A 26,434-nucleotide genomic window follows, 5' to 3' on the forward strand; every position below is an offset into this window, starting at 1 on the left:
GAAATAATCAAAAACTAGACAAAGTGGACCCGTTGGGCCCAAACCTCTCCTGCATTGGTGCAGCACCCTGTCCTCCCCCCCTCTCCTCAACTCCTCTCTCCCTTCTCCCCCACTCCCCCCCTTCCTCCTCCCCTCCCCTCCTTTTAAACTTAAAAATGCGAATAACTTTAAAAATATAATAATAATAATAATATTCATTTATTGTCATTGCAACGAGTACAACGAAATTAAAAAATAGCCAATCCTGACGGTGCGTACAAACATATATGCAATAAATGCAAAAACAAATAAATACAATTATATTAAGTACAAAGATTTTTTAACGGTGTTGCCTAGTGCAGAAGGTAGTGTTCAGTTCTCGTATGGCCCTGGGGTAAAAACTGTTCTTAAGTCTGTTTGTTCGGGATTTGATCGACCTGAAACGTCGACCAGAGGGCAGATGAACAAACAGACGGTGGCCGGGGTGGGATGGATCTTTTATTATTTTGCCTGCTCTACTGAGGCAGCGTAGGCTGAACAGGTGCTCCAGGGAGGGCAGTGAGCAGCCGATGATCTTCTGGGCCGTTGTGATGACCCTCTGAAGGGCCTTCCTGTCCTTTTCTGAGCAGCTGGCATACCATGTGGTTATACAGTATGCCAGCACACTCTCGATGGAGCAGCGATAGAATGACATCATGAGCTTCTCCTACAGGTTGGTTTTCCTGAGGATCCTCAGGAAGTGGAGTCTCTGCTGTGCCTTCTTTACTGTGGTGATGGTGTTGGTAGACCAGGTAAGATCCTCTGCGATGTGCGTACCCAGGAACCTGAAAGCGGGTACCCTTTCCACACAGACCCCATTGATGTAGAGTGGGTCGTATTCTACTGGTTTTCCTGAAGTCAATTATAAGTTCCTTTGTTTTGGAGGAGTTCAGGACAAGATTGTTCACTGAACACCATGCTGCCAGCCTTTGGATTTCATCCCTATAGGCTGTCTCATCTCCTCCTGAGATGAGTCCAACCACAGTCGTGTCATCCGCGAACTTGATGATGGTGTTGGTGGGATGGGTGGGGGCGCAGTCGTGAGTGTAGAGGGAGTAAAGGATGGGGCTCAACACACAGCCCTGTGGTGAGCCGGTGCTCAGTGTAATGGTGGAGGAGAGGTGAGGGCCTATTTTGACGGTCTGGGGGCGGTTGGTCAGGAAGTCCTTGATCCATTGGCAGATGGTTTGGGAAAATCCAAGGTCAGAAAGTTTGGTGACCAGTCTGCTCGGGATGACTGTGTTAAAGGCAGAGCTGAAGTCGAGGAAGAGCATCCTCACATAGCTCCCCTGGTGATCAAGGTGGGTCAGTGCAGTGTGAAGAGCAGTGTCGATTACAATAAAACTACTTGCATTATCACTAAAGTGACAATGGTGAGTAAGGTGGGCCTAAAATTGTCGCGCTATCGTGTACCGTTTTGGCTGAAGTTCAGTCACAAACAAAATAACAAACGAGAGTTTTAGTATATAGACTAGACCAAGTGGACCCGTTGGGCCCAAACCTCTCCTGCATTGGTGCAGCACCCTGTCCTCCTCCCCTCTCTCCTCAACCCCCCGCCCCCTCGCCCTTCTCCCCCCTTCCCCCCTCCTCCTCTCCCCTCCTTTTAAACTTAAAAATGTGAATAACTTAAAAAATATAACACCGATTTGGAGTTGGAGAGGCTAGATGCGGGAAGATTGTTCCCGATGTTGGGGAAGTCCAGAACCAGGGGTCACAGCTTAAGGATAAGGGGGAAGTCTTTTAGGACCGAGATGCGAAAACATTTCTTCACACAGAGAGTGGTGAGTCTGTGGAATTCTCTGCCGCAGAAGGTAGTTGAGGCCAGTTCATTGGCTACATTTAAGAGGGAGTTAGATGTGACCCTTATGGCTAAAGGGACCAGGGGGTATGGAGAGAAGGCAGGTACAGGTTACTGAGCTGGATGATCAGCCATGATCATATTGAATGGCGGTGCAGGCTCAAAGGGCCGAATGGCCTACTCCTGCACCTATTTTCTATGTTTCTATGATTTCAATAAAACTACTTGCATTATCCAAACCTCACCTGCATTGGTTCAGTACCCTCTCCTCCCCCTCCCCCTCCATCCAACCCCTCCCCCTCTCCCTCCCCTTCCCCCCCTTCCCGCCCTCCCCTCCCCCTACCATCCACCCCCTCCCCCTTCCCCCACTCCCCTTCTCCCCCTCCCCTTCCCCCCACTCCATCCCCCTCAAACGCCCCCTCCTCTCCCCACTCCATCCCCCTTATCCTTCCCCCCTCCCTCCCTCCCTAGGAGATAGATTTAAACTTTAAAATGTGAATAACATTAAAAATATAACACCGATTTCAATAAAACTACCATTTTTACCATTAAAGTGACGACGGTGAGTAAGGTGGGCCTAAAATTGTCACACTATCGTGTACCATTTTGGCTGAAGTTCAGTCACAAACAAGATAACAAACGAGAGTTTTAGTATTTAGATGTTACTTCGTGCTTTCAAATGTTTGATTTTGGACTCATTGCATAACAATGCAAATAAATGTTTCCATTATTAGATCTTTATCAAATTTATAGAAACTTGCAGCACCAAAGGTCATTTGGCTATTATGTTCACTTTCTCGCTAATCTCGCTTCCCAGAGCTCAAATCACACACTATCATTGGTCCAACTATATGTTTAAATATAACAGTATCTTTGTTGCCTTTTAAGGCAGACCAAAGTTATTTCAGTATTACGATCTCAAGTTCAAAATATAGTCAATGTCAATTATCCATAAATTTGTTTTATCTACCAAGAAATCATTGCCGTTATAATTGATATTGACCATATTGACTACTACAACATATCTGCAGTGTAGCAATTTATACAAATATTATAAAACCAGAAAAGCAGGTCATGGCCCATTACTTTCCAACTTATCTACTGCACGAGTTCTGTTGTACTAATATTTTGAAGGCTTGGTGTGTTAAAATGAAAACTACTGCGTGGTTTCTTTCTTGCCGACAATTTCTACCTTGTCTCCTTTAACGTCAACAATTAGACAATACAACGGGATTTGTCTGGGCCAGTGTTGCATCTCTAATTATGACATACTGCAGTCAGCATTCAGTAATCAGATGGGCTAGAGAAGTATGAAGAATTGGAATATTACTGATCAAACCAATGCCACATGCATTGATTAATGTAATGAGCTAAAAACTGAAAACTGCAATAACATGCACAGGTAAAAAATGCCTTTAAAGATGAATGTGCTGAAGCAAAGGCAATTTAATATTTTCTGTAGATTTCAGGTTTTACATGACCACATTTCACAGGATGCAATGCCATAAGAAGAATGTGGTTATGCTGGAGAAAATGCAAAGGAAATTCACTAGAATGGTGCCTGGATTGCAGGATTTTTGCTATGAGGATTGAATAGACTGGGCTTGTTTCCCCTGGGGTGAATGAGTCAGAGGCATAACCTGTTAGTGGTATACAAAATAAAATGAGGCATAGATAGGGTAAATAGAATCTTCTCATAGTAAGGATATCAAAAACGAGAGGATTATAGCAACATAGAAAATAGGTGAAGGAGGAGGCTATTTGGCCCTTCAAACCAGCATCGATATTCATTGTGATCATGGCTGATCATCCACAATCAGCAACCCATGCCTGCCTTCTCCCCATGTCCCTTGATTCTGTCCCTCAGTTTTAAATGGTCTCCCCTTTATTCTTAGACTGTGGCTCCTGGTTCTGAACTCCCCCAACACGGGGAACGTTTTTCCTACATCTAGCTTGTCCAGTCCTTTTATAATGCTATATGTTTCTATCAGATCCCCTCTCATCCTAAATTCAAGTGAATACAAGCCCAGTCTTTCCTCATATGACAGTCCTGCCAGCCCAGGGATTAACCTCGTGAACATACTCTGCACTGCCTCAATAGCAAGGATGTCCTTCCTCAAATTAGGAGACCAAAACTGCACACAATACTCCAGATGTGGTCTCACCAGGGCCCTATACAACTGCAGAAGGAAAATCTGGTTTATATTACAGGTTTAAGATGAAAGTTTTAAGGGGATCTGAGGGGGAAATCTTTATTTATACAGTGTTTGATATCTGGAATGTGCTACCAGAGGAGGTGGTGGTATTAGATGCAATAACTATGTTTAAGAGCCATTTATATAGACACTTGAATGGGCAAAACATAGCAGGATATGGACTCACCGCAGGAAAATGGCATTGGTGTAGATGGGCAAAAGGATCGGCATTGACATTGATGGGCCCCATTTCCGTTTTGTATGATTCAATGACTCTATAAGGTGTCTAATTCGATCAGTGTCTGCGCTAACTCTTTTTTAGGCTAGCCCAAAAGTAATCCTACACTTTACTCTGCCGCCGTACATTCCTGTTCAACTGTTTACACAATTTTCCCTTAAAGGATTTTTCCATCAAGTTCCGATGCCAAAGACAACCCCGTCTATCGACATCCCTCATTCCTGTCAATGTCGCATTCTATTCCTATTCAGTTGCATCAAGACTCCTACTAATTTAAAACATCCATTAAATCTCCTTAACAAACTTACCTTGTGATTGCTGTGAAATTTATGAGAGATTCTTCACTGATCTTCCAGTTCTCCGGGTTTCCTTTCACAAACCCCGTAATCATAACAAATAAAAGGACCACAATGTTGATGGCTGTAAATATTTTGGTGACCCAAGCAGACTCCTTTACACCAAATGATAGAAGACCTAAGGTGCATAAAATGTTAAAAAGCATCAACAGCCAGGTCTTTCAGCTACAGCAAAGTATAGTGCCCTCCATAATGTTTGGGACAATGACCCATAATTTATTTATTTGCCTCTGTACTCCACAATTTGAGATTTGTAATTAAAAAAAATCACATGCATCAAGAAGATAAAGGTGCCATCCTCAAAACACTAGATGAAACCACAATTTTAAAAGAAGTGCAGAGGCCAAAAACATTTTAAAATTGATTCTTGAACAAAAAATGTCATATTTCTCTTCCACAATGCACATAAAAGTAAAACGCACATATATTCTGCCATCTATTTGTCTCAGTATTTAAAATATTAAGCTCTGTTGCAACATTAGAGAAGTTAACATAGCCTTTATGTGAAATTTTATTTCTGAAGCGCAACAAAATTAATTCTAAAGCTTGTTTTCATACAACTTGTCAGATAAACCTAATTCTGATTATAGGCTGCACAAACACATTATTCAACAGTAGCTGAAATAAATCAAGTCTATCAGACTTTAGATTTAGTTTCAGAGATACAGCATGGAAACAGGCCCTTTAGCAAACCTAGTCAATGCTGACCAATAATCACCCGCCAAGAGTGCTATGTTCTCCCAGTTTCACATCCTACACCTAAATGGGTCAATTTATGGAAGCCAATTAACCTACAAATCTGCATGTCTTTGGAATGTAGAAGGTAACTAGAGAACCTAGATAAAACCAACACATATATCCCAGGGAGAATCTACAAACTCTTTACAGACAGCACCCAGGTCTCTGGCACTGTAAGAAAGCAACTCAACCATTGTGCCACCCCAATCTGCCCAGATATCACTCTTTTAGAATTCTTAGTATAAAGAAAATTAACATTGTAAGGGGCAAAGGACAGAGATCGAGAACCTCATAACCTGGTTCCAAGACAACAAGCACTCCCTTAATATCAACAACACAAAGGAGATAGTGATTGACTTCAGGAAGCGAAGCAGTACATACACCCCAGTATACATTGATCGTGCGGAAGTAGAGATGGTTCCAGGCTTCAAGTTCTTGGGAATAAATATCACCAGCAATTTGTCCTATACCAGCAACATCAAAGCTAAGAAAGCACTCCAACACCTCTATTTCCTTAGAAGGTTGAGGAAGTTTGGCACGTCCACAACAACCATCACCAAAGTCTGCAGATGAGCCTTAGAAAGCATCAGGATGCAACACAGCATGGTTTGGGAACAGATGAATCCAAGACCGCAAGAAATTGCAGAGAATTGTGGACGAAGCCTAGACCATCACACAAACAAACCTTCCTTCTATTGTTTCCATCTATACTTTTTGCTTCATTGGAAAGACCATCAGCATAATCAAGGACCAGTCTCACCCTGGTCACTTCATCTTCTCCCCTCACCTATCAGGTAAAAGGTACAGAAGTTTGAGTACGCATACCTCCAGATTCAGGGAAGGGTTCTTCCCAGATGTTACCATACATTTGAACTGCCATCACACCAGCTAGAGTGTGGTCTACTCATTGGAGACTTTTGAACTATCTTTAATTGGACTTTATCTTGAATTAAGAGTTGTACCCTTTATCTTTTATCTGTACACTATAGATGGCTTGGTTGTAATCATATATAGATTTTCTTTGACTGGATAATACGCAGCAAAAATCTTTTCACTGGATTTTTGCTGCGTATTATCCAGTCAAAGAAAAATCTATATATGATTACAACCAAGCCATCTATAGTGTACTGACAAAAATAAACGAAACCAAACGCCGAATGCACTGGGACTGGAAACCCCGGTGCATCAGTTGAGCCTGTTGCATAGATATTGCTGTGGGGAACTGACCACCATTTCGGATCAGGGAAGTGATCAGGACCACAATGGAAGATTGCGAAGGATAATAAAAGGATAACAGAAGGAGCTTGTGGCTACCTGTGGAGGTCTTAGGGGATTGCAAGTCGGGTAGTTAGGACCATTGAGTGTTTAAAAGATAAAAATATTAAGGAATTGGATTCTGGACATTGAGAGTGACTTAGCAGGGTCATTGGGTAGCACTGGTGGTGGAGACTGGTACAATATCAGCGAAGGGACTGAATGATGAAAGTAAATTAGGCAGCAGCGTTCCCAATCCTACGTTCTTTTGGGGGCAAAAAACATCTGTCCTAAGAGTAATCAACAAAGGTTGTTTGAAGGACAAATTAATCCAAGTTCCCCTGCAACACTGCCAAAGGAGTGATGCACAAAGAATAACATCATCCTATGTGCAGCATATGTGACGTCATGCAAAGATAACTCCTTTCTAGAAGTGATCAGTCAAATTTAAATAAATAAAATGATCTGATTTTTATTGCTCACTGAAAAAAACAATTTTCAGTGCATTATATTCAAATGTATAATGTGATTGAATTTCCACTTTATCTCTGGAGTTCATCTGCCATGGAGTAAAAAGCAAATGACAATAGTTTTCATCTGTAACCTTTTCTCAAGAATCATCCATAGATCTGTTAATTTCAAAGTAATTGGAAAAAGAAAGTTGATAATGTTTTTCCCTAAAAAAGGATATACTTCACCTATTAGACTAGGAAAAGAATAACATTTCTTCATCATCAAGGCATCTAACCAAAGTAAAGCTCACAGGCTCTCCCTTTGCTGGGCTACTTCCATACCCAAGTCTCATTTTGATACATAAAACACTTACATGCTCAGTTACATAGAGCAGCTGTTGTTCTTGCAACAAAAGAAAGATGGATCTTTTCTTTTACTAAGCCTATCACTAAATCAGATCGCTTCAGTCATACCTGCTGATCACATCTTGGCGAGGTGTGGCAAATAGCAAAGCTGACTCCTGTTCTTCCTGAGATAACTCTTCATGCAATGTTATATAAATTAACATGACAATACTATGAATCTTTGAAAATCTTTTGAGGGCAAATTGATAATTTGAGGTTGCATTTAACTTTGCAAAATATTTCATAGCTTGCAAGAAAGCGTACCTTGAATGAAGCTTAACGGTTCTGTCCAGCAATAAAGCACAATACCCAATTATTCTACTGTACAAGCATTATATGTATAATATTTCCCAATTTACTGGATAATAACTTTAATGCTATTATACCTGATAATATTAATATCAGACACACAGCAAAGAAGTCAGGGTATTCTGCCAATCCTGGTGAATTCATCCTGAAGTAGGTGCCAAAAAAAATTCCAATCTGTTTGCCAAGAAGTTCATCAAAGGTACCACTCCATGCCCTGGCAACACTTGACGTACCTTGGTAAAAGACAATGTGTAAAAAAAAGTTGATTTCCAAAACATTCACATACGTACATAAATTAACAAATAATTAAATCAAACTTTGGGTTATCAAGCAAAATATTTATCAGATGAATAACTGTCGCATGGAGCTTGCCACAATTCCAGACACCCACAGTCAATAGTCAATAGTCGTTTATTTGTTACATACACATAAATGTGTAGTAAAATGAAACATTACCCGCAGTTGAACAATAAGACCAATAAGATTAATCAATAAAAATGCAATAACACATACAATCACAACTAACACCAAACAAAAAGAAACATCCATCACAGTGAGTCTCCTCCAGTCCCTCCTCACTGTGATGGAAGGCCAGAATGTCTTTTTCTCTCCCCTGCCGTCTTGTCCCGCGGTCAGGCTGTTGGAGTTGCCACGTCGGGGCGGTCGGGGCTCCCGATATTGAAGATTGCTTTCCTTTAATTTAAATTCCATATGAGGGCTTCATCTGTCTTAACTTATTTTTGGAAACATTCCTGGTAATATTATCTTATACAAACTATAACTGTTGAACTTACTGGATATCTGTTACATCGATTAGAAATGTGCATTTACAAAATTGAAATGCAAAACAGCAATATTCATGGTTTTGCAATCTTCAATTCCTTTACCTTTCATTTTAATGGAAATACTAACATTTCTACACATGCATAAACCATTTTAATCAAGGATTAATCTCACCACTTACACCGAAAAATAATCGACATGAACCCATTAACAAATTGTCTGCTTTTTTTATTTTCAAGTCCATATTAAAAAATCCTGTGGTTGCATTCTAAATTTTCTAACATAGCAACAGTATGAAATCATATCAACAGTATGAAATCATATCAATGAAATGAGCAAATAATATGCTCGGATAGGTCAGTAATATTACAACATCCTAAAATTCACATTAAGATTAGGTGTCCTAGGCAGACAAGCAAATCCTGCCCATATTTAACTGCCCTGGAGAAGGTGATGGTGAGCCACTGTGCTCCTTGTGAAAAAAATCCCAAACTGTGATTGTATAATGAATGGTAGAATTTTGACTAATGACAATAAAAGATCAGCAATATTTCCTAATTAAGCTGATGTGCAACTCAGAAGGGATCCAGCAGGTGGTGACATGCCAAAGCACAAGCTGTCCTTTTCTTTCTTGGGTTTACAGATTTCAATGTGGTTGAAGTAGCCCTAAAGAGGTGCAAAAGTGCGGATGGTGCAAAAGTGCGGAGAGACTGAATATTTAACATAGTGGATGGGATGCCAATCAAGTGAGTTGCATTTTCCTGGATTATATTAAGATTTTTAAGTATTATTGAAAGTGCAGTCATTACGCAAATAGGGACTATTCTATTAAGTTCCAGTGCCTTGTAGACAATGGAAATACCTTAGAAAGTCAGACATGAGATATTTGCTATAATCAGCTCATGGAGCATGCCATGTGTGCCACTGTCCAGTTACATTTCTGGTTTAATGCATCGCAACAGTATTTCCTTCACAAACAAGGTAAATATTCATAATATTCAGAATTCCATTGCAATTAATTCATAGATTGCTGGATTGGTATCTTTAATAGTCAAGAGACTTTTGCTTCAATAATAATTCGCTAATAATTGCTAATTCTGACTCTATAAATGCAAAGAGCTATTAAAATATCAATGTTACAGAGCTGGCTGGTATATTTGCAAAGCCAAAACAATTGTTCCAGTGATCTGTTATAAAATATGTAACCTTAAAAAATGTTTTGTTTTGATATTCATGGTTGGAGAGAAAATGAGAGAAAAAGACAAAGGCCTCCATTTATAAGTAATAATATCTTACTATAAATACTAAAGCTTAAGTATCATTTGAAAATCTTGTCGAACTACACTTCGAAGATTTTGACACCCAAATTCTATTTGCATTAGTTCACTGCAAACTTGGCTCAGAAGGTGGTCCTGGTAACTGTCACTCTTGAAATGCTTTAACATGGTGATTATTAATTTCCTCTGGTACAACAATGTGCCAATAAATATTGTTGATATTTTACTGGCTTCCAGTACCAAATTACCTTTCTTGATTCCAGCCCGCAATTGACCTGCTGAGTTACTCCAGCACTTCGTGTCTTTTTTCACAATTTATAATCCCATTGTTGTAAGATCATGAGCTATGATTGCCAGCCAATTAACAAGACCAATGCACTAATTTACAAAGGTGCATTTAACCCAGGTCTGCTGCCTTATTAAAACATACATTTATTAAAACAAATGGCTCAACTCCCTAGGTCTAGAACAACATAAATAAACAAGATAAGCATACACTGCTACTGCACTTTCCGCTAAAGCAAAATAATTCAAGATTTAGAAAATGATAAAGAAATCAAGTTGTTTATAATATGTACATGGCACTTACCAATGACATACGAAAGAATTAAATTCCAGCCTGTGATGAATGCACAGAGTTCACCAACAGTCACGTAACTGTACAGATATGCAGAACCAGTCTTTGGAACACGAGCTCCAAACTCTGCATAACACAGACCCGCCATCACTGAAGCCAAGGCTGCAATTAGGAAAGAGATGATAATGCTGGGCCCAGAATCCCATTTTGCAACCTCACCAGCAAGAACATAAACCCCAGCGCCGAGTGTGCTGCCAACTCCCAGCGCTATCAAGTCTATGGTGTTCAAACAGCGGCATAGCTTGGATTCTTCAAGGCTACTCTGGGTTATAATTTTTCTACGAATCAAACATCGAGTGAAAGACAGTATAGGGCCACAATGTATCATCTTTGATGAGGATAGCTGAAACAAAGAGAAATATGTTTTAGAACTTGTATATAGGCAAACAATTTTAAATCTTCAGTCCCTTATTTTGTGAAATATTCTTTTATCACATAAACATAGAAGTAATTATTGTCCAAGAACATTCTTCAAATTTTATGGATTGCTAGAAAACTACATTTTCGATGACAAAATATTTGTTGTAGCTAAACACAACCTTATCTCAACAATTTAGTTAAACATATATTTGACAGGACAGACACTGCCAGCAAAATTGCATCAGTTCTCTTCATCTACGTAGGAAATATGCTTAAACAATTTGTGCCAGGATTTACCTGGTATTGAATCACACGTTCTTTCATGTAAACGGACAGGAATCTCTGGAAAATACCACGGTTGATTCACCTTGTGAATGTTTAATGTTTTAATGTTTTTAACGTTATTTAAATGTTTTAATTGTATTTTAATGTTGTTTACAATTGTTAATAATATTTGAAGACTTTTCACCATTTTTTAAAAAAAAAGTTGCTCAATGTTACTGTATATCAGAAATATTTGTTATTTTTGTACAGCTTTGACATAGGGCAAGTTTTAGCACCATGACAACATTTCTTCAATATATTCACGGGGTTTGTTTTTGACTATTGAGATTTATCCTTCATTTTAATTGAGTGAGATATATTGTGGAAGATATTGTTGCTGCGCATCACCTGACCACGTTGGATGGAGTCACCTCTACCCACATCTTGCCTTTGGGAGATCTGCACTAGATATGAATGAACTTTTGCACTGATCATGCGGTACAGTGGCGCAGCGGTAGAGTTGCTGCCTTACAGCGAATGCAGCGCCGGAGACTCAGGTTCGATCCTGACTGTACGGAGTTTGTACGTTCTCCCCGTGACCTGCGTGGGTTTTCTCTGAGATCTTCGGTTTCCTCCCACACTCCAAAGACGTACAGGCATGTAGGTTAATTGGCTGGGCAAATGTAAAAATTGTCCCTAGTGGGTGTAGGATAGTGTTAGTGTGCAGGGATCGCTGGGTGGCGAGGACCCGGTGGGCCGAAGGGCCTGTTTCTGCGCTGTATCTCTAAATCTAAAAGAAAATCATCAGCAAGCATGGACAGCTCTCCATTTCCGGCAATTTCTAAACCATTTAAAAAAATCAATCCCTTTTCACGTTAATAGTATTATCCAAGAAATCTTATACCAGGACATCTTTTCCAATGTATAGAGTGTTATTCTACTGCAAAGATCTATTCCATGCAATCTGACCTGCTTCTTTTAAATATTCAAGTCTAATGGATAATCAAGGTTTGTACCAGTTATTATAAATTCCCAAGAACACATTCTGGTACGGCTGACCCCCTAAAATAGAATTTTAAATTAATTACAGATATTGCATATAATTATGTTCAAGAGCCATTGTTGTTGATGAATCCACAAGTGCTGACACAAGAGATAGAAGAGCATAGGAAATATGAAATTACCAGATTAAGGAAAATTATAGTTTGCTAAAGAACAAATTAACTGGTGATGAAAAAGCAAAGATGAGTAAATAGGAAAGGGTAAAACTGAAACGAGAGGGAAGGGCAAACTTTAACATAATGAAGTTGCAGGTGACAAAAATGGAACATATAAGGAGGATAAGATAAAAGCGAAAGAAGGACATTTGGGAAACCACAAATGAGCACAAAATCAAATTAACCTGAAAAAAAAAAATCAAGAAAAACAAATCAGTCATTTTATTTGGGGGGGAAAAACGAAGAGAAAATACAGTTAAGATTTATGCATCAAACTAGTTTTATTTATGTTTATATACTTTCTCTTCACCCTGTCAGCCATCGTATATAACACATAATAGATGTATTCAAGAGTGTTTGATATGGCCCTTAGGGCTAACAGAATCATGGAATATGTGGAGAAAGCACGAACGGAGTACTTATGTTAGATGATCAACCATAATCACATTGAAAGGCAGTGCTGGCTCGAAGGGCCGAATGGCCTACTCCTGCAGCTATTTTCTATATTTCTATAATCTTCCGACATTTTTGCCACCTCCAACAAGATCCCACCACTAGCCACATCTTCTCATCTCCACCCCCTATCCGCTTTCCCCAGCGTTCCCTCCACAACTCCCTGGTTAACATCCCTTCCCACCCAAACCATCCCCTCTGCAGGTACCTTCCCCTGCAACTGCAGGAAATCTTCACCTGTCCCTATATCTCCTCCCTCGACTCTGCCCAGGGATCCCGACAGTTCTTTCAGGTTAGGCAGAGGTTCACTTGCACCACCTCCTACCTCATCTACTGTATCCGTTGTTCAAGACGTGGACTCCTTATACATCGGCGAGACCAAATGTAGACTGGGCGATCGTTTCACTGAGCACCTTCGCTCAGTCCGCCTGGATAATACAATCGCTAGATGAAACCAATTGATCTAAACGGTCTGTGTTTGTTCTGTACATCTGACGTATATCACATTAAACATTATAGGGCTGGGACAGTTAAGGCAATGTCTGCTTTGTTTATTTCATTTGTAGCAAGTGTGTGTTAATAACAAGGGAATGCCTCATTTGCTGTGGGAAGGCAGTGGCACTACATCTCCTGTCTGACTTAAAATTACTTCACAATTCACAAAAAAAAGTGGTTGATCAATATTAACAGGCTATTCATTAACTTGGAGAAATCAATACTGCCTCAAGCACCGTCATCAAACCTTTACAGGAGTTACGAAAAAGGGAATGAGGCAGGAATCCCAAATAATCTTTCCTTTCTCTAACAGCAATGTACTCAAAGCCAATGATAATGCCTTTGTCAATCTTTAAATGACTATAATCTAGAGACTAAAACCTAGACCCTGATGGTTCACAAAGTTTACCCATGAACAGACGAACCACATAAACCAAGTACTTGCAAGTGGCTGAGCTGCATGAACCAACCATTTATCAGATATTCTTGCAAAGACACTATAATGCACAAGTCTATTTAAATGTACATAATATCACAAAACCTTGATAAACAAGAGAACAAATGCTTAGAATGTACACAGAAACTAGCTGGAGATGCTGAACATGCTGAAGTGGGGATATACTGAAGATGCAGCAGACTGCGAGTGCGGACGGAGCCTCTGGACTATGGAACATCTCCTGAGCTGTGACATGCTGCATGACGCATGCACTATAAAGGATCTTGCAGAGGCCAACAACATGGCACTAAAATTTGCTCTCTATTGGCAAACAGCTGTGTGATGACACGAATAAATAAAAAAGCTGGAGACTCCATTCATTCTTTACTTCGTGTACACCCACGACTGTGCAGCTATGTACCGATCTAATTCAATTTTCAAATACACAGACGACACCACCATTATGGGCCAGATATCAAATAATGATGAGACAGAGCACAGGAAAGAGAACCTCGTGTCCTGGTATTGAGACAACAACCCTTCCCTCAACGTCAGCAAGACAAAGGAGATAGTGATCGACCTCAGGAAGCAAAGTGGTACACATAACCCAGTTTGTATTGACGGTGTAAAGATGGTTGAAAACTTCTAATTCCTAGGAGTCAATATCACCAACAACTTCTCCTGGACCACCCATATTGAAGCAACGATCAAGAAAGCACACCGACGCCTCTACTTCCTTAGAAGGCTTAGGAAGTTTGGCATGTCCCGTACAACTTTCACCAACTTTTACAGATGCACCATTGAAAGCATTTTATCAGGATGCATCCTAGCTTGGTTTGGGAACAGCTCCATCTAAACTGTGGCCAAGAAAGCATTCCAATGCCTCTATTTCTTGAGGCTTAGGAAGTTTGCCACGTCCACAACAACCATCACCAACATCTGCAGATGAGCCTCAGGATGCAACACAGCATGGTTTGGGAACAGCTCAATCCAAGACCACAAGAAATTGCAGCAAATTGTGGACGCAGCCCAGACCATCACACAAACCAACCTCCCTTCTATTGACTCCATTTATACCTCATGTTGCCTCGGCAAGGCCAGCTGCATAATTAAGGACGAGTGGTACCCTGGCCACTCCCCCTGCTCCCCTCTCCCGTCAGGCAAAAGGTATAGAAGTGTGAAAACGCACACCTCCAGATTCAGGGACAGTTTTTTCCCCAGCTGTTATCAGGCAACTGAATCATCCTACCACGACACATATACCATGGATACATATACCCCAATCATAAACCATGGATGAACCGCAGGGTCCGCTCCCACATGAAGTCCAAGTCTGCAGCATTCAAGTCAAATGATCCTGACCGGCACTAAAAATGTATCTAAGACCTTCACAGAACCATAAAGGATGCCAAGAGGGAATTCGGACCAAGCTGGTGTCTCGAGCCATGATACAGATACCCATAGTTGTGGTAATGTTTGCGTGCCACAACGGGCTATAAAGCAAAAGCAGGCACTATCACTGGCAAATGGGGGTCTCTCCCCAATGAGCACAATGCATTCTACATCCGCTTTGAAATGCCACCCGCCCCGCAGGCCTCGGGTACGCCTATACCAACAGTTACTGAGGCAGATGCAAGATCGGCTTTCCTGAGAGTGAATCCATGGAAAACAATTGGTCCAGAGTTCCTAGTTCCGCAGGACCTGTGCAGATCAACTAGCAGAGATATTCATAGACATCTTTAACCTCTCACTAGTCCATTCTGAGGCTTCAAAAAGACCATTATCAACCCGGTGCCGAAGAAAAGTAAGGGAGCATGCCTTAATGACTATCACCATCACAAAATACTTTGAGAGACCGGTGATGGCGCACATTAATTGCACCTTCCCTACCAGCCGTGTTCCATTGCTATTTGCTTACTGTCATAACAGGACCACAGCAGACACCATCTCCCTGGCCTTGTAGTTCAGTAGTTCAGTAAAACGCTTTTTGTTGTGTGCTATCCAGTCAGCAAAAAGACAATACATGATTACAATCGAGCCATTTGCATGATAAGGGAATAACGTTTAGTGCATGGAAAAGCCAGTAAAGTCCGATCAAGGACTTTACAATACACATCTCTAGAACACGTCATCAACAAGGACTCCCACATTAGCCTCCCATTTATTGACTAGAGCTCTTCCTTCCACACCATGGGAGGTAGTATTTTCTCCCAGTGTCCTGCGTGGGTTTTCTCCGGTATCTCCGGTTTCCTCCCATACTTCAAAGACGTACAGGTTTGGAGGTTAATTGGCATGGTATAATTGTAAAATTGTCCCTGGTGTGTGCGGATTAATATTAATGTGTCGGTGCGGATTCAGTGGGCCGAAGGGCCTGTTTCCGCGCTGTGTCTCTAAACTAAAACTAATAATCCCATCCAAACTCATCTCCAAACTCCTGGTCTTAGGAATCAACTCCTTGTACCCCCCCCCCCCCCCCCTTTCCTCGACTTTGACCCACAAAACACAATCAGAGAGGATTGATGACAACACTCCCTCCACAATTATTCTTAACATTGGTGCTCTGCAATGACGCATTCTCAGTCCCCTACTGTACTTCATATACAGTCACGATTGTTCAGCCAAATATCGATCTCTCTCCATGATATCATGTCGACAGTTCCACGTCCAGCACGGAAACCGCACTGACTTTCTGGAAGGAGACCCTGCTCAAGGTGTTGAGTGAGACGGTTGAGCAGGATGCGAGCCAAGATCTTCTCAGCTATGGACAGGAGGGAGATGCCTCGATGATTGTCGCAAGACTGGCGGTTGCCTTTCCTCTTGTAGATGTGGATTATGCTGGCATCTTTCAGCTGTTGTGGGACCTTCCCTTCATTCCACATGGACTGGAAGAGTTCAGTCAGCTTCTGCATCATGACAGGGCCTCCTGCTTTGTACACTTCAGCAGTAATTGCATCTGATCCTGGTGCTTTGCCACAGGAAAGTTGCTTGATGGCCTTTGTGACTTCTTCTTCTGTCGGGAGGTTGTCAAGGTCCTGGTTGATCTCCATCTGAGGTAGGCGAGTGATGGCCTCGTCGTTGATATTAGCAGGGCGATTGAGGACCTGGTTGAAATGAGCAGCCCATCTCTCCAGAATCTGCTTCTTCTCTGTCAGCAACTGGGTCCCGTCTGCACTGAGGGGAGAGGAGCCAGAGGACTGGGGTTCATACACAGCCTTCAATGCGTCATAGAAACGCTTGGTGTCGTGACTGGCAGCGTAGCCCTGGATTTCATCGGCCTTCTTGCTATACCATGCGTCCTGCATGTCACGGAGTTTCTTCTGTACTTTTTGTCTTGCGCTGGCAAAGGCATCTTTCTTCGCTTGTGACGTGGGGTCGTTCTGGTGTGCTCTGAACAGTTGGTGTTTCTCTGATAGCAGTGCCTGTATCTCTTCATCGTTCTCGTCAAACCAGTCCTGGTTTCTGCGGGATGCTGGCCCGAGGTGTTCAAGGGCGATGGAGTAGACTGCATCTCTGAAGGCCACCCACTGTTCTTCAGTGCTGTCCTGGTCATCATGGGGTGTCCGTCCACCAGCTTGCCATCAAGGTCTCTGGAGATTTCTTCTCCAACTTTGCTGCTCTTCAGCTTGGAGTCATTGAGCCTCTTTGCAGTCTTCTGACCTTGGGGTCTTCTCATGGGCTGGGTGCGAAGCTTGAGTTTGGACACAATGAGGCAATGATCAGTCCAGCAGTCGGCACCACACATGGCCTTTGTCACTCTCGCGTCCTGCCTGTCCCTCTTCCTGGTGATGACATAATCAATCAGATGTCATTGCCTGGAGCATGGGTGCATTCAAGATGTCTTTTTACGGGTGGGGAAGCGGAAGAGTGTGTTGGTGATGACTAGGTCATGTGAGGCACACATCTTCAGGAGTAGCACGCTGTTGCTGTTGCACTTGCTGGTGCCGTGTCTTCCAATGATCCCTTCCAAAGTCTGGTGATCTGTCCCCACTCTGGCGTTGTAGTCCCCGAGGACAATAAGCTTCTCTGACTGTGGGACTGCTGCAATGAGGGCGTCGAGTTCTTCATAGAACTTATCTTTGATATCATCCGGGTTGGTCATTGTTGGGGCATATGCGCTGATCAACGTTACACTCTTCTTGTTTCCAAGTGGGAGTTGAAGTGTCATCAGGCGATCATTGATGCCCTCTGGAAGCTTGGCAAGTTTTCGGGCAAGGTGGAATCTGATGGTGAATCCAACGCCTGCCTCTCGCCGTTCAGCGCTGCTGCGACCACTCCAAAAGAAGGTGTACCCACCACCAAGTTCTGAGAGCTGACCCTTGTCCGCAAGGCGAGTTTCACTGAGTGCTGCTATGTCCACGTTGTAGCGAGCTAGTTCTTTGGCGACCAGTGCTGTTCTTCTTTCTGGTCTATCTGCCTTGATGTTATCCAGCAGGGTTCGCACGTTCCACGTGCCGAGGTTGAGCACCTTCAACTTGTTTTTCTTATTATTTCGACCGCTGATTGGGATCCCCGCCAGCCGCGGTATGCTGGCCAAGGTGAAGTGAAGCCGGCTATGTTTCAGGCACCTTTTCTAGCCCCTTCCTCCATGGAGGTGAGCAGAGCGAATCCTAAAGAGGGCTGCTCAGACACCCGGGGGGCTGCCGAACTCCACTGCTGTTCGGTCCAGTAGAGAGCGACCCTATGCCCTGGGCTGCCTGTGTGCAGGTTGGTGACTACAGCTTCCAGTGTATCCACACCTGCTGCTTCGCCACTCTCCCATCGCCACAGGACTTGAGGTTGCACGGTATGGGGTTGAAGTCATGACTTGCGCTTGACTTGGATTTAAGTGAGGGGGAGTTGCGCAGATCATCGGCCTCACTCTCTCGTCCTGGCCTATCGGGTTCCAGCAGCAAGACATAGTCGGGACGGCTGGGGACAGGTCAGGATGCAGTGGATGGTCAAAAGTGTCCTACGCATCTCACTCTGCCCTGTTTGCGCTCCACGACGCTTTGCTGGAATTGTCTTTCTGCCTGTTGAACCTTCTGGTGGTTTCCTCCGCGCAATCCGCCGAACCCAGGCTTCACATGCTAGGTAGACAAGCCCTAAAGCCGCTGGAACCAACGACTTGCCGACTGTACATGTGGCATGCACACAAGACATATGTAGTCTGGCATATGTCGTCCATGTCTCACTGCCGTACAGCAGCGTGCTGTTGACACACGCATTGTAGACTGTTATCTTTGTCTTCACTGTTAGCTTTGGATTGGTCCACACTTGAGTTGTGAGGCGAGCGAGAGTTGTAGCTGCCTTCCCGATCCTCTTGTCAATCTGTGTCCAAGGAGAGGTTGTCAGTGATGGTTGAGCCGAGGTACGTGAACTGATGGACGGCATCGAGTTCGTAGTCGTCAATAGTGATGACAGGCGGTGCCTCTGTATACTGTCCCAGGACGTTCGTCTTCTTCAGGCTGATGGTCAGCCCAAAGTCCTTGCAAGCCTGATCGAAGCGGTCCATCAGTGACTGTAGTCTGGGTGTGGGACACAACTGCTGCATCATCTGCGAACAACAAGTCTCTGATGAGAGCTTCACGTACTTTTGTCTTGGCTCAGAGGCGGGTGAGGTTGAAGAGCCTGCCGTCTGATCTAGTACGCAGGTAGATCCCCTCTGTTGCGGTCCCGAAGGCATGTTTCAGGAGCAGAGCGAAGAAAATCCCAAAGAGTGTGGGAGCGAGGACGCAGCCTTGTTTGACACCACTGCGGAAGTCGAAGGGCTCTGAGAATGCCATTGAACTGCACTGTCCCCTTCGTATTGATGTGGAAGGATTTTATCATGCTCTGCAGTTTTGGTGGGCAGCCGATCTTTGGGAGAGCCTTGAATAGGCCATCTCTGCTGACGAAGTCAAACATCTTGGTGAGGTCAATGAAAGCAATATACAGGGGCATCCGCTGTTCGCTGCACTTCTCCTGGAGCTGGCGAAGGGAGAAGACCATGTCTACTGTTGACCTTCCAGCTCGGAAACCGCACTGTGACTCTGGGTAGACACGTTCTGCCAGCTTCTGTAGGCGGATCAAGATGACCCGAGCAAAGACCTTGCCGACGATGTTGAGGAGGGAGATGCCTCTGTAGTTGTTGCAGTCGCTTCCCTCGCCCTTGTTCTTGTAGAGGGTAATGATCGTGGCATCCCTCATCTCCTTCTTGCCAGCACTGGCAGAGGACTTCATGTGAAGGAAGCAGTAAGGTAGTCTTGCAGTGCTTGATCAGGTCGGGGGAATCCTGTCGCTGATTGGGGCCTTGCCTGAGGCCAGGCTGTCAATGGCCTTACTGAGCTCTTCTACCGTCGGCTCTCCATCTAACTCATCCATGGTCGGCAGGCACTCGATGGCGTCAAGGGCTGAGGGGGACACAGTGTTCTCTCTCGAGTAGAGGTCGGAGTAGTGTTTCACCCATCTCTCCATCTGCTGGCATTTGTCTGTGATTACTTCCCCAGTGGAGGATTTGAGGGGGGCTGTCTTGCACTGGACTGGTCCTAGTGCCTTCTTAATGCCATCGTACATTCCCCTGATGTTCCCTGTTATGGTGGCCGTCTGGATGTCCTCACTAAGCTGTCCAGTACTAATTGGCGCAACGCCTGGCAGTCTGCTGAGTCTTGCTCCTGGCAGCCCTGAGGATCTGCAGATTCTTCTCGTTGGCTGACCGCTTGTACTCGGCTAGGGCGGCGCGCTTGGCTTCGATGACGGGAGTCATCTCGGTCGACTTGGCCTCAAACCAGTCATGTGTCTTTGAGATCTTCTACCCAAAGCTAGCCAAGGCTGTGCGGTGCATGGTGTCCCGCAGAGTTTCCCACTTCTCTGTTGCAGAGTCTCCAGGACGCGAGGTGCCAAGTTCTCTCTCAAAAGCCTCTGCAAACTGTTGCACGAGGTCTGGATGGGGCATCTTGCTGACATTGATGCGGGGTTTCCCCTGCTTCTTGGTACGGTAGAACCTCTTTGGTGGCAGCCTGATCTTGCAACACCCCAAGGAGTGGTCTGTGTGGCAGTCCGCACTGTGGTAGGAGCGTGTGTGGAGAACGTTCTTGAGAGCGGCACGTCTGACTAGGATCAAATCCAGTTGATGCCAATGCTTTGAGCGTGGATGCCTCCAGGATACCTTGTGCTGGGGCTTTGTCTGGAAGTACGAGTTGGCAATGCACAGGTCATGGTAAGTGCACAGCTCGAGCAGTCACTGTGAGAGTGCTAACTCTATCTGTCAAAACACTAGCAATATTGAATGTGTAGCACACCAAGAGTATTTTAAGAGTTTTGCACAGTTTTTAATGTTGATTATAAATTGTTTATTTAAAATAAACATTAGCACAGAACAGTTTCCAAAATATACTTTTTATTGACCTTTCTTTCCTCCCATCATTTCTAATTCAATATAGAAGCAGTCTTCTTTCTTTACATACTATTTATGCAGCTCAAATATCCTGTTTTAGGCTTGCCTGAAAGATTAAATATCCACAACAGCTGCTTGCAATGGCTAGCCCACTCTGCTTCACTTCGGACATGTACAAATTCTCTGACAGGAATACACATAGATTTGGGGGCACCTCAAATCAACAAAACCACATTTAGATCAGATACGATCACTATGCAGGATTTCAGGATCCTGAGGTCCCAGCTTCAGAAACCGCAAACAAAAAGAAATGAGAATCACATCATGGCAATATTTCATTTCCAATTTTAATTAAGCATAACTATACAATGACTTTGATTAAACACGTACTTTCTTTAAATGCATTATACAGTATTGGATGTCTGAATGATTTATGGAGATTCTTCTGAAGCGGGATTTTCACAAGTTTATTCTGACTCAAAGTTATTATCTATTTAACAGAAAATAAATCACTGATCACTAGGAAAGTATAAAGACGAGTTATCCAAACATTACATACCAATTAAATGAGTTGATCTGTACAGTATGGATTAGTTGAGACCAGGATTTTCAAGAATAGATATTAAAAACACTCTTCCAATTAGCATCACACAATTCTAACACAGTATAGCTCAGCTGAAAAAAGTATACACAAGTACATGACACAGCAATTATTTGGGTTGAGTGCGAACCTCAAGATTATGCTTCAACATTTTTAGCTGACTCATACAAAGTTTATTTTTATCCATTCCAGCCGATTGGCTGGAACCGGTTTGCAGCATGCCCTCAAAGGATTTACAAATAAATACAAACCTAGATCACAAATACAATAAATGATTGGCTACATGATATATTTCAGTGGCCACATACAGCTAATGCACTTCCAGGGAATTGGAGTGATGTAGGTGGACAGAGGAATTTATACTTTTGTCTTCAATGAGGAGGTAAGGCAGGGAGGTCTTTTGGTAGAAAAGTGAAACAAAGTGCTAGAGTAGCTCAGCGGGCCAGGCAGCATCTCTGGAGGTCATGGATAAGAAATGTTTCAGGATGGTACCCTTCTTCATACTGCTTGGAGTAGGGAGGAGTAGGCTGAAGTGGTGGAGGTGGTACAAAGTGATAGGTGGACACAGATGAGAGGGGTTTTGATTCACAAATGGGCAGAGATGAAAAAGAGAAGTGGAGTGAAATGTGAAGCCAAAAGGAAGGGATATAGGTGAAAGGGAGCAAGGAGAAGGGGAATAGGGGGTGGGATAGTGGGAACAATGGGTACACAAATGAGAGGGGCACAGAGAAGAGAGGGGACAAAAAAACAGGGAGGGGTTTTGTTACCTAAAATTCACCAATTCAATGTTCATACAGTTTTCAGCTGCCCAGGCAGAATGAGGTGCTGAGCCTCCAGTTTGCATATGGCCTCACGGGCAATGGAGGAGGCCCAGGACAGAAATGGTCAGTATGAGAATGCATTAAAATAGTTAATAATCATTTGGTAGAGATTTTTATAATCTTGAATAAATAACAAGTAACCACTCCAAATGGTTGAATATTTGATTATCAGAGAAACAAGATTTAAGGAAAACAAAGAAGAGGTAAAGTAAATAAAAACAATTTTTGCATGAGTGTTTTGGGTTGGGTAGAAACAAATGCTAATAATTTCAGCTTTGCATAAATAGACAATAGTGCAGGAGGAGGCCATTCGGCCCTTCGAGCCAGCACCGCTATTCAATGTGATCATGGCTGATCATTCTCAATCAGTACCCCGTTCCTGCCTTCCCCCCATACCCCCTGACTCCGCTATCCTTAAGAGCTCTATCTAGCTCTCTCTTGAATGCATTCAGAGAATTGGCCTCCACTGCCTTCTGAGGCAGAGAATTCCACAGATTCACATCTCTCTGACTGAAAACGTTTTTCCACATCTCAGTTCTAAATGGCCTACCCCTTATTCTTAAACTGTGGCCCCTTGTTCTGGACTCCCCCAACATTGGGAACATGTTTCCTTCCTCTAACGTGTCCAACCCCTTAATAATCTTATACGTTTCGATAAGATCTCCTCTCATCCTTCTAAATTCCAGTGTATACAACCCAAGTCGCTCCAGTCTTTCAACATATGATAGTCCCACCATTCCGGGAATTAACCTAGTAAACCTACGCTGCACGCCCTCAATAGCATGAATATCCTTCCTCAAATTTGGAGACCAAAACTGCACACAGAACTCCAGGTGCGGTCTGACTAGGGCCCCGTACAACTGCAGAAGGACCTCTTTGCTCCTATACTCAACTCCCCTTGTTATGAAGGCCAACATTCCATTGGCTTTCTTCACTGCCTGCTGTACCCGCATGCTTCCTTTCAGTGACTGATGCACTAGGACACCCAATACTTGGTTAATAAAAGGATATCAGAAACGGTTGAGATAATCATGCAAATGACTTGAAAGAGATTTTAATAGACTTGATCCTTGCTTTATCACCTTCATCACTTTGTTGCTATATGATTGAATTTACAATTTTATTTCCAGTGTACTACCTCAAATCTTCCATTTAAAAATGTGAAAATGCTATATCAGATGCAAGGGGAATATTTTTCAGGTCAATAATATCACAATGTACACAAGGAGACTATGAGGCATTTCAATAAAGAACAAAAAAATGAGAAGGAACAAGCAGAGATAGCAATGAAGCAGAAAATAACCACGTGGTTTAAAATCCCTATGCCTTGACACTGGATTAAGTTGCACTTATTTTTAGGTTCTAATCATGCGAAATTAAATTATCCCCCAAATAGATTGTGTTGTCCATGCAGTTGACCAGGGCTCTTCCATGCACGATCCAAGTTAGTTGTATTCTGATATACGGAAATGCCTAATTATATTGTTATCATTATGTCCATGGCCACACTCTCTGACAGAATTGTGTCTTATGGCAAGAAGCAAAAATGTACCCTTTGGCACAGAGTCTTCTCCCAGAAAGCCTTCAAGGACACAACCTTCCAACCAGATCTAAATGACGAACAAAAGGCCAGAATGTGCTCGATCCCACCTGCCACCTGTCCGGGAACCACCTAGTCATCCTGCAGCCACACTTATAGCAGAGGACTGCAGCACTCTGTAGACGTTTCACAAGCTGGAGTCGGTCTTAAGAGGTGACAAAGCCTCACAGTGGAAACGGAGAAGCTGCTGCTGAATGACCCGATGGTATCAAAGGCATCTTTCATCGCCACAATAAAAGAAATTATTTAGAACACCATTTTAAATTAATTAAACAATAAATGTACTGAATTAAAAACAAACACAAATCTCATCTTTAAGGAAGTTTGGTGAAGCTGTGTGTAAGCTGCCGTATGACAAAGATTAAGATAGCTGTACAGCACAACAACCGTTAGCATTCATTGGCGCACAACAATGTTCCTGATAGGTATTCATTGACGTACCACAATGTTTTGGGATGGGTATTCCTTGATGGACACTATGAGGTTCCTTGATATTGAAAATTAAATAAAGGATTAAATAGCTTGTAGGTTGACTTGTATTAGTGTTATTGCATTTGTACATTAATGTTTTGGAAAATACATGATGGAATTATGATGGAATATAATACAGACTTAATGTGAGGTGTTGCATTTTGGGAAGTTTAACATGGGCAGGACCTACACAGTGAATGGTAGGGCTCTGGATAGTTTTGTAGAGCAGAGGATCTAAGAGCGCAGGTGCATGGTTCTTTGAAGGTCGAGTCGCAGGTAGATAAGGTGGTTAAAAAGGCTTTTGGTACATTCGCCTTCATCAGAGAGTATGGAGTAGAGAAGTTGGGAGATCATGTTGCAGTTGTAAAAGACGTTGGTGAAGCCGCATTTAGAGTATTGTGTTCAGTTCTGGGCACCATGTTATAGGAAAGATGTTGTCAAGCTGGAAAGGGTACAGAGAAGATTTACAAGGATGTTGCCAGGACTAGAGAGTCTGAATTATAAGGAGATGTTGAGTAGGCTGGGACTTTATTCCTTGGAGCTGAGGATGAGGGGTGATCTTATCGAGGTGTATAAAATCACGAGAGGAATAGATCGGATAAATGCACAGAGTCTCTTGCCCGGAGTAGATGAATCAAGGACCAGAGGACATAGGTTTAAGGTGAAAGGGGAAATATTTAATAGGAATGAGGAGTAATGTTTTCACACAAAGGATGTATGGAACAAGCTGCCAGAGGAGGTAGTTGAGGCAGGGACAATCCCAACATTTAAGAAACAGTTTGACAGGTACATATATAGGACAGGTTTGGAGGTATATGGACCAAACGCGGGCAGTTGGGACTAATGTAGCTGGGACATGTTGGTTGGTGTAGGTAAGTTGGGCCGAAGGGTCTATGACTATCTGTCGAAATGTCTTTTAAAAGTTGTGATTGTATCCGCTTCTATAGCTTCCTTTGGCAGCTTATTCCAGGTACTGGCCACTCTATGAGTGGAAATTAATGTTCGATCTATTTTCCATGGTAGAGATTGTAAAATTAGAGACCTGGGCTTAAGGTGAGAGATTAAGGTGAGGACCCTCTTAAATCTCTCACCTTAAGCCCGGGTCTCTAATTTTACAATCTCTACCAAGGAAAATAGATCGAACATTAATTTTATCCACACTCCTCATGAACTGGTTACAGTTTCAGGTACAACAGGAGCAACATTACTTGACGAAGTATGTGGTGGACAAATGCAGCTTTCCACCAGCCTCACTGAGGACTGAGCAGTACCACCAGATTAAGATGCTGCACTGTAGGCAGCACAGTGGTGTAGTAGCAGAGTTGCTGCCTTAGAGCGCCAGGGACCTGGGTTCGATCCTGACTACGGGTACTGTCTGTACAGAGTTTGTACATACTCCCTGTCACCGCGTGGGTTTTCTCCAGGTGTTCTGGTTTCCTCCCACATTCCAAAGACATTAAAGTTTGTTGGCTTCTGTAAAAATTGTAGGATAGAACATGTGTGAACAGGTGATCGTTGGTCAGCGCAGACTGTGGGTTGAGGGGCCCACAGGGATTGGGGTCACTAGAAAATGCAAATATTTAGCACAATCAAAATGTCTATTAAAAAGGGTTAGTTTAACATTACAGCTGAAAACACAATGACTTCAGATGTCATTTAATTAGTGCCAATACACTCAAATTGCAACTATCCCATTATACGAAAGATAATTACATTTTAAGTGCAAGTCACTTATTTCCAACCTTGAAAATAATAGGAATGATTTTACAATGTGCCTGTTCGGAGCTGTGCTCACTAGAATTTCATGTGCACTCAGATGCATTGTTCCCATGACTTTCCAAACTCCATTAGAAATGTTGAGGAGAGCAAGCCTGAATTTAAAATTCAGATGAATTTCAGATGATG

The 26,434-nt window shown here is 42.8% G+C and overlaps 1 protein-coding gene across 4 annotated transcripts in view; it reads right to left on the reverse strand.

Annotated features, from left to right (window-relative positions):
• LOC144592787 (cationic amino acid transporter 2-like) overlaps positions 1-26,434 on the reverse strand; it is a 97,368-nt gene that overhangs the window by 25,856 nt on the left and 45,078 nt on the right. For all 4 annotated transcript variants that reach the window (XM_078397827.1, XM_078397836.1, XM_078397808.1 and 1 more), the window contains exons 2-4: positions 10,413-10,803; positions 7,841-7,996; positions 4,558-4,723 (exon numbers count right to left, since the gene is read on the reverse strand). In XM_078397827.1, the coding sequence (XP_078253953.1) occupies positions 4,558-4,723; positions 7,841-7,996; positions 10,413-10,788 (698 nt within the window). In that variant the 5' untranslated portion in view covers positions 10,789-10,803. The remainder of the gene's footprint in view (positions 1-4,557; positions 4,724-7,840; positions 7,997-10,412; positions 10,804-26,434) is intronic.

This window comes from Rhinoraja longicauda, chromosome 1 (assembly GCF_053455715.1).
Source record: "Rhinoraja longicauda isolate Sanriku21f chromosome 1, sRhiLon1.1, whole genome shotgun sequence".
In the NCBI taxonomy this organism is placed as follows: Eukaryota; Metazoa; Chordata; class Chondrichthyes; order Rajiformes; family Arhynchobatidae; genus Rhinoraja; species Rhinoraja longicauda.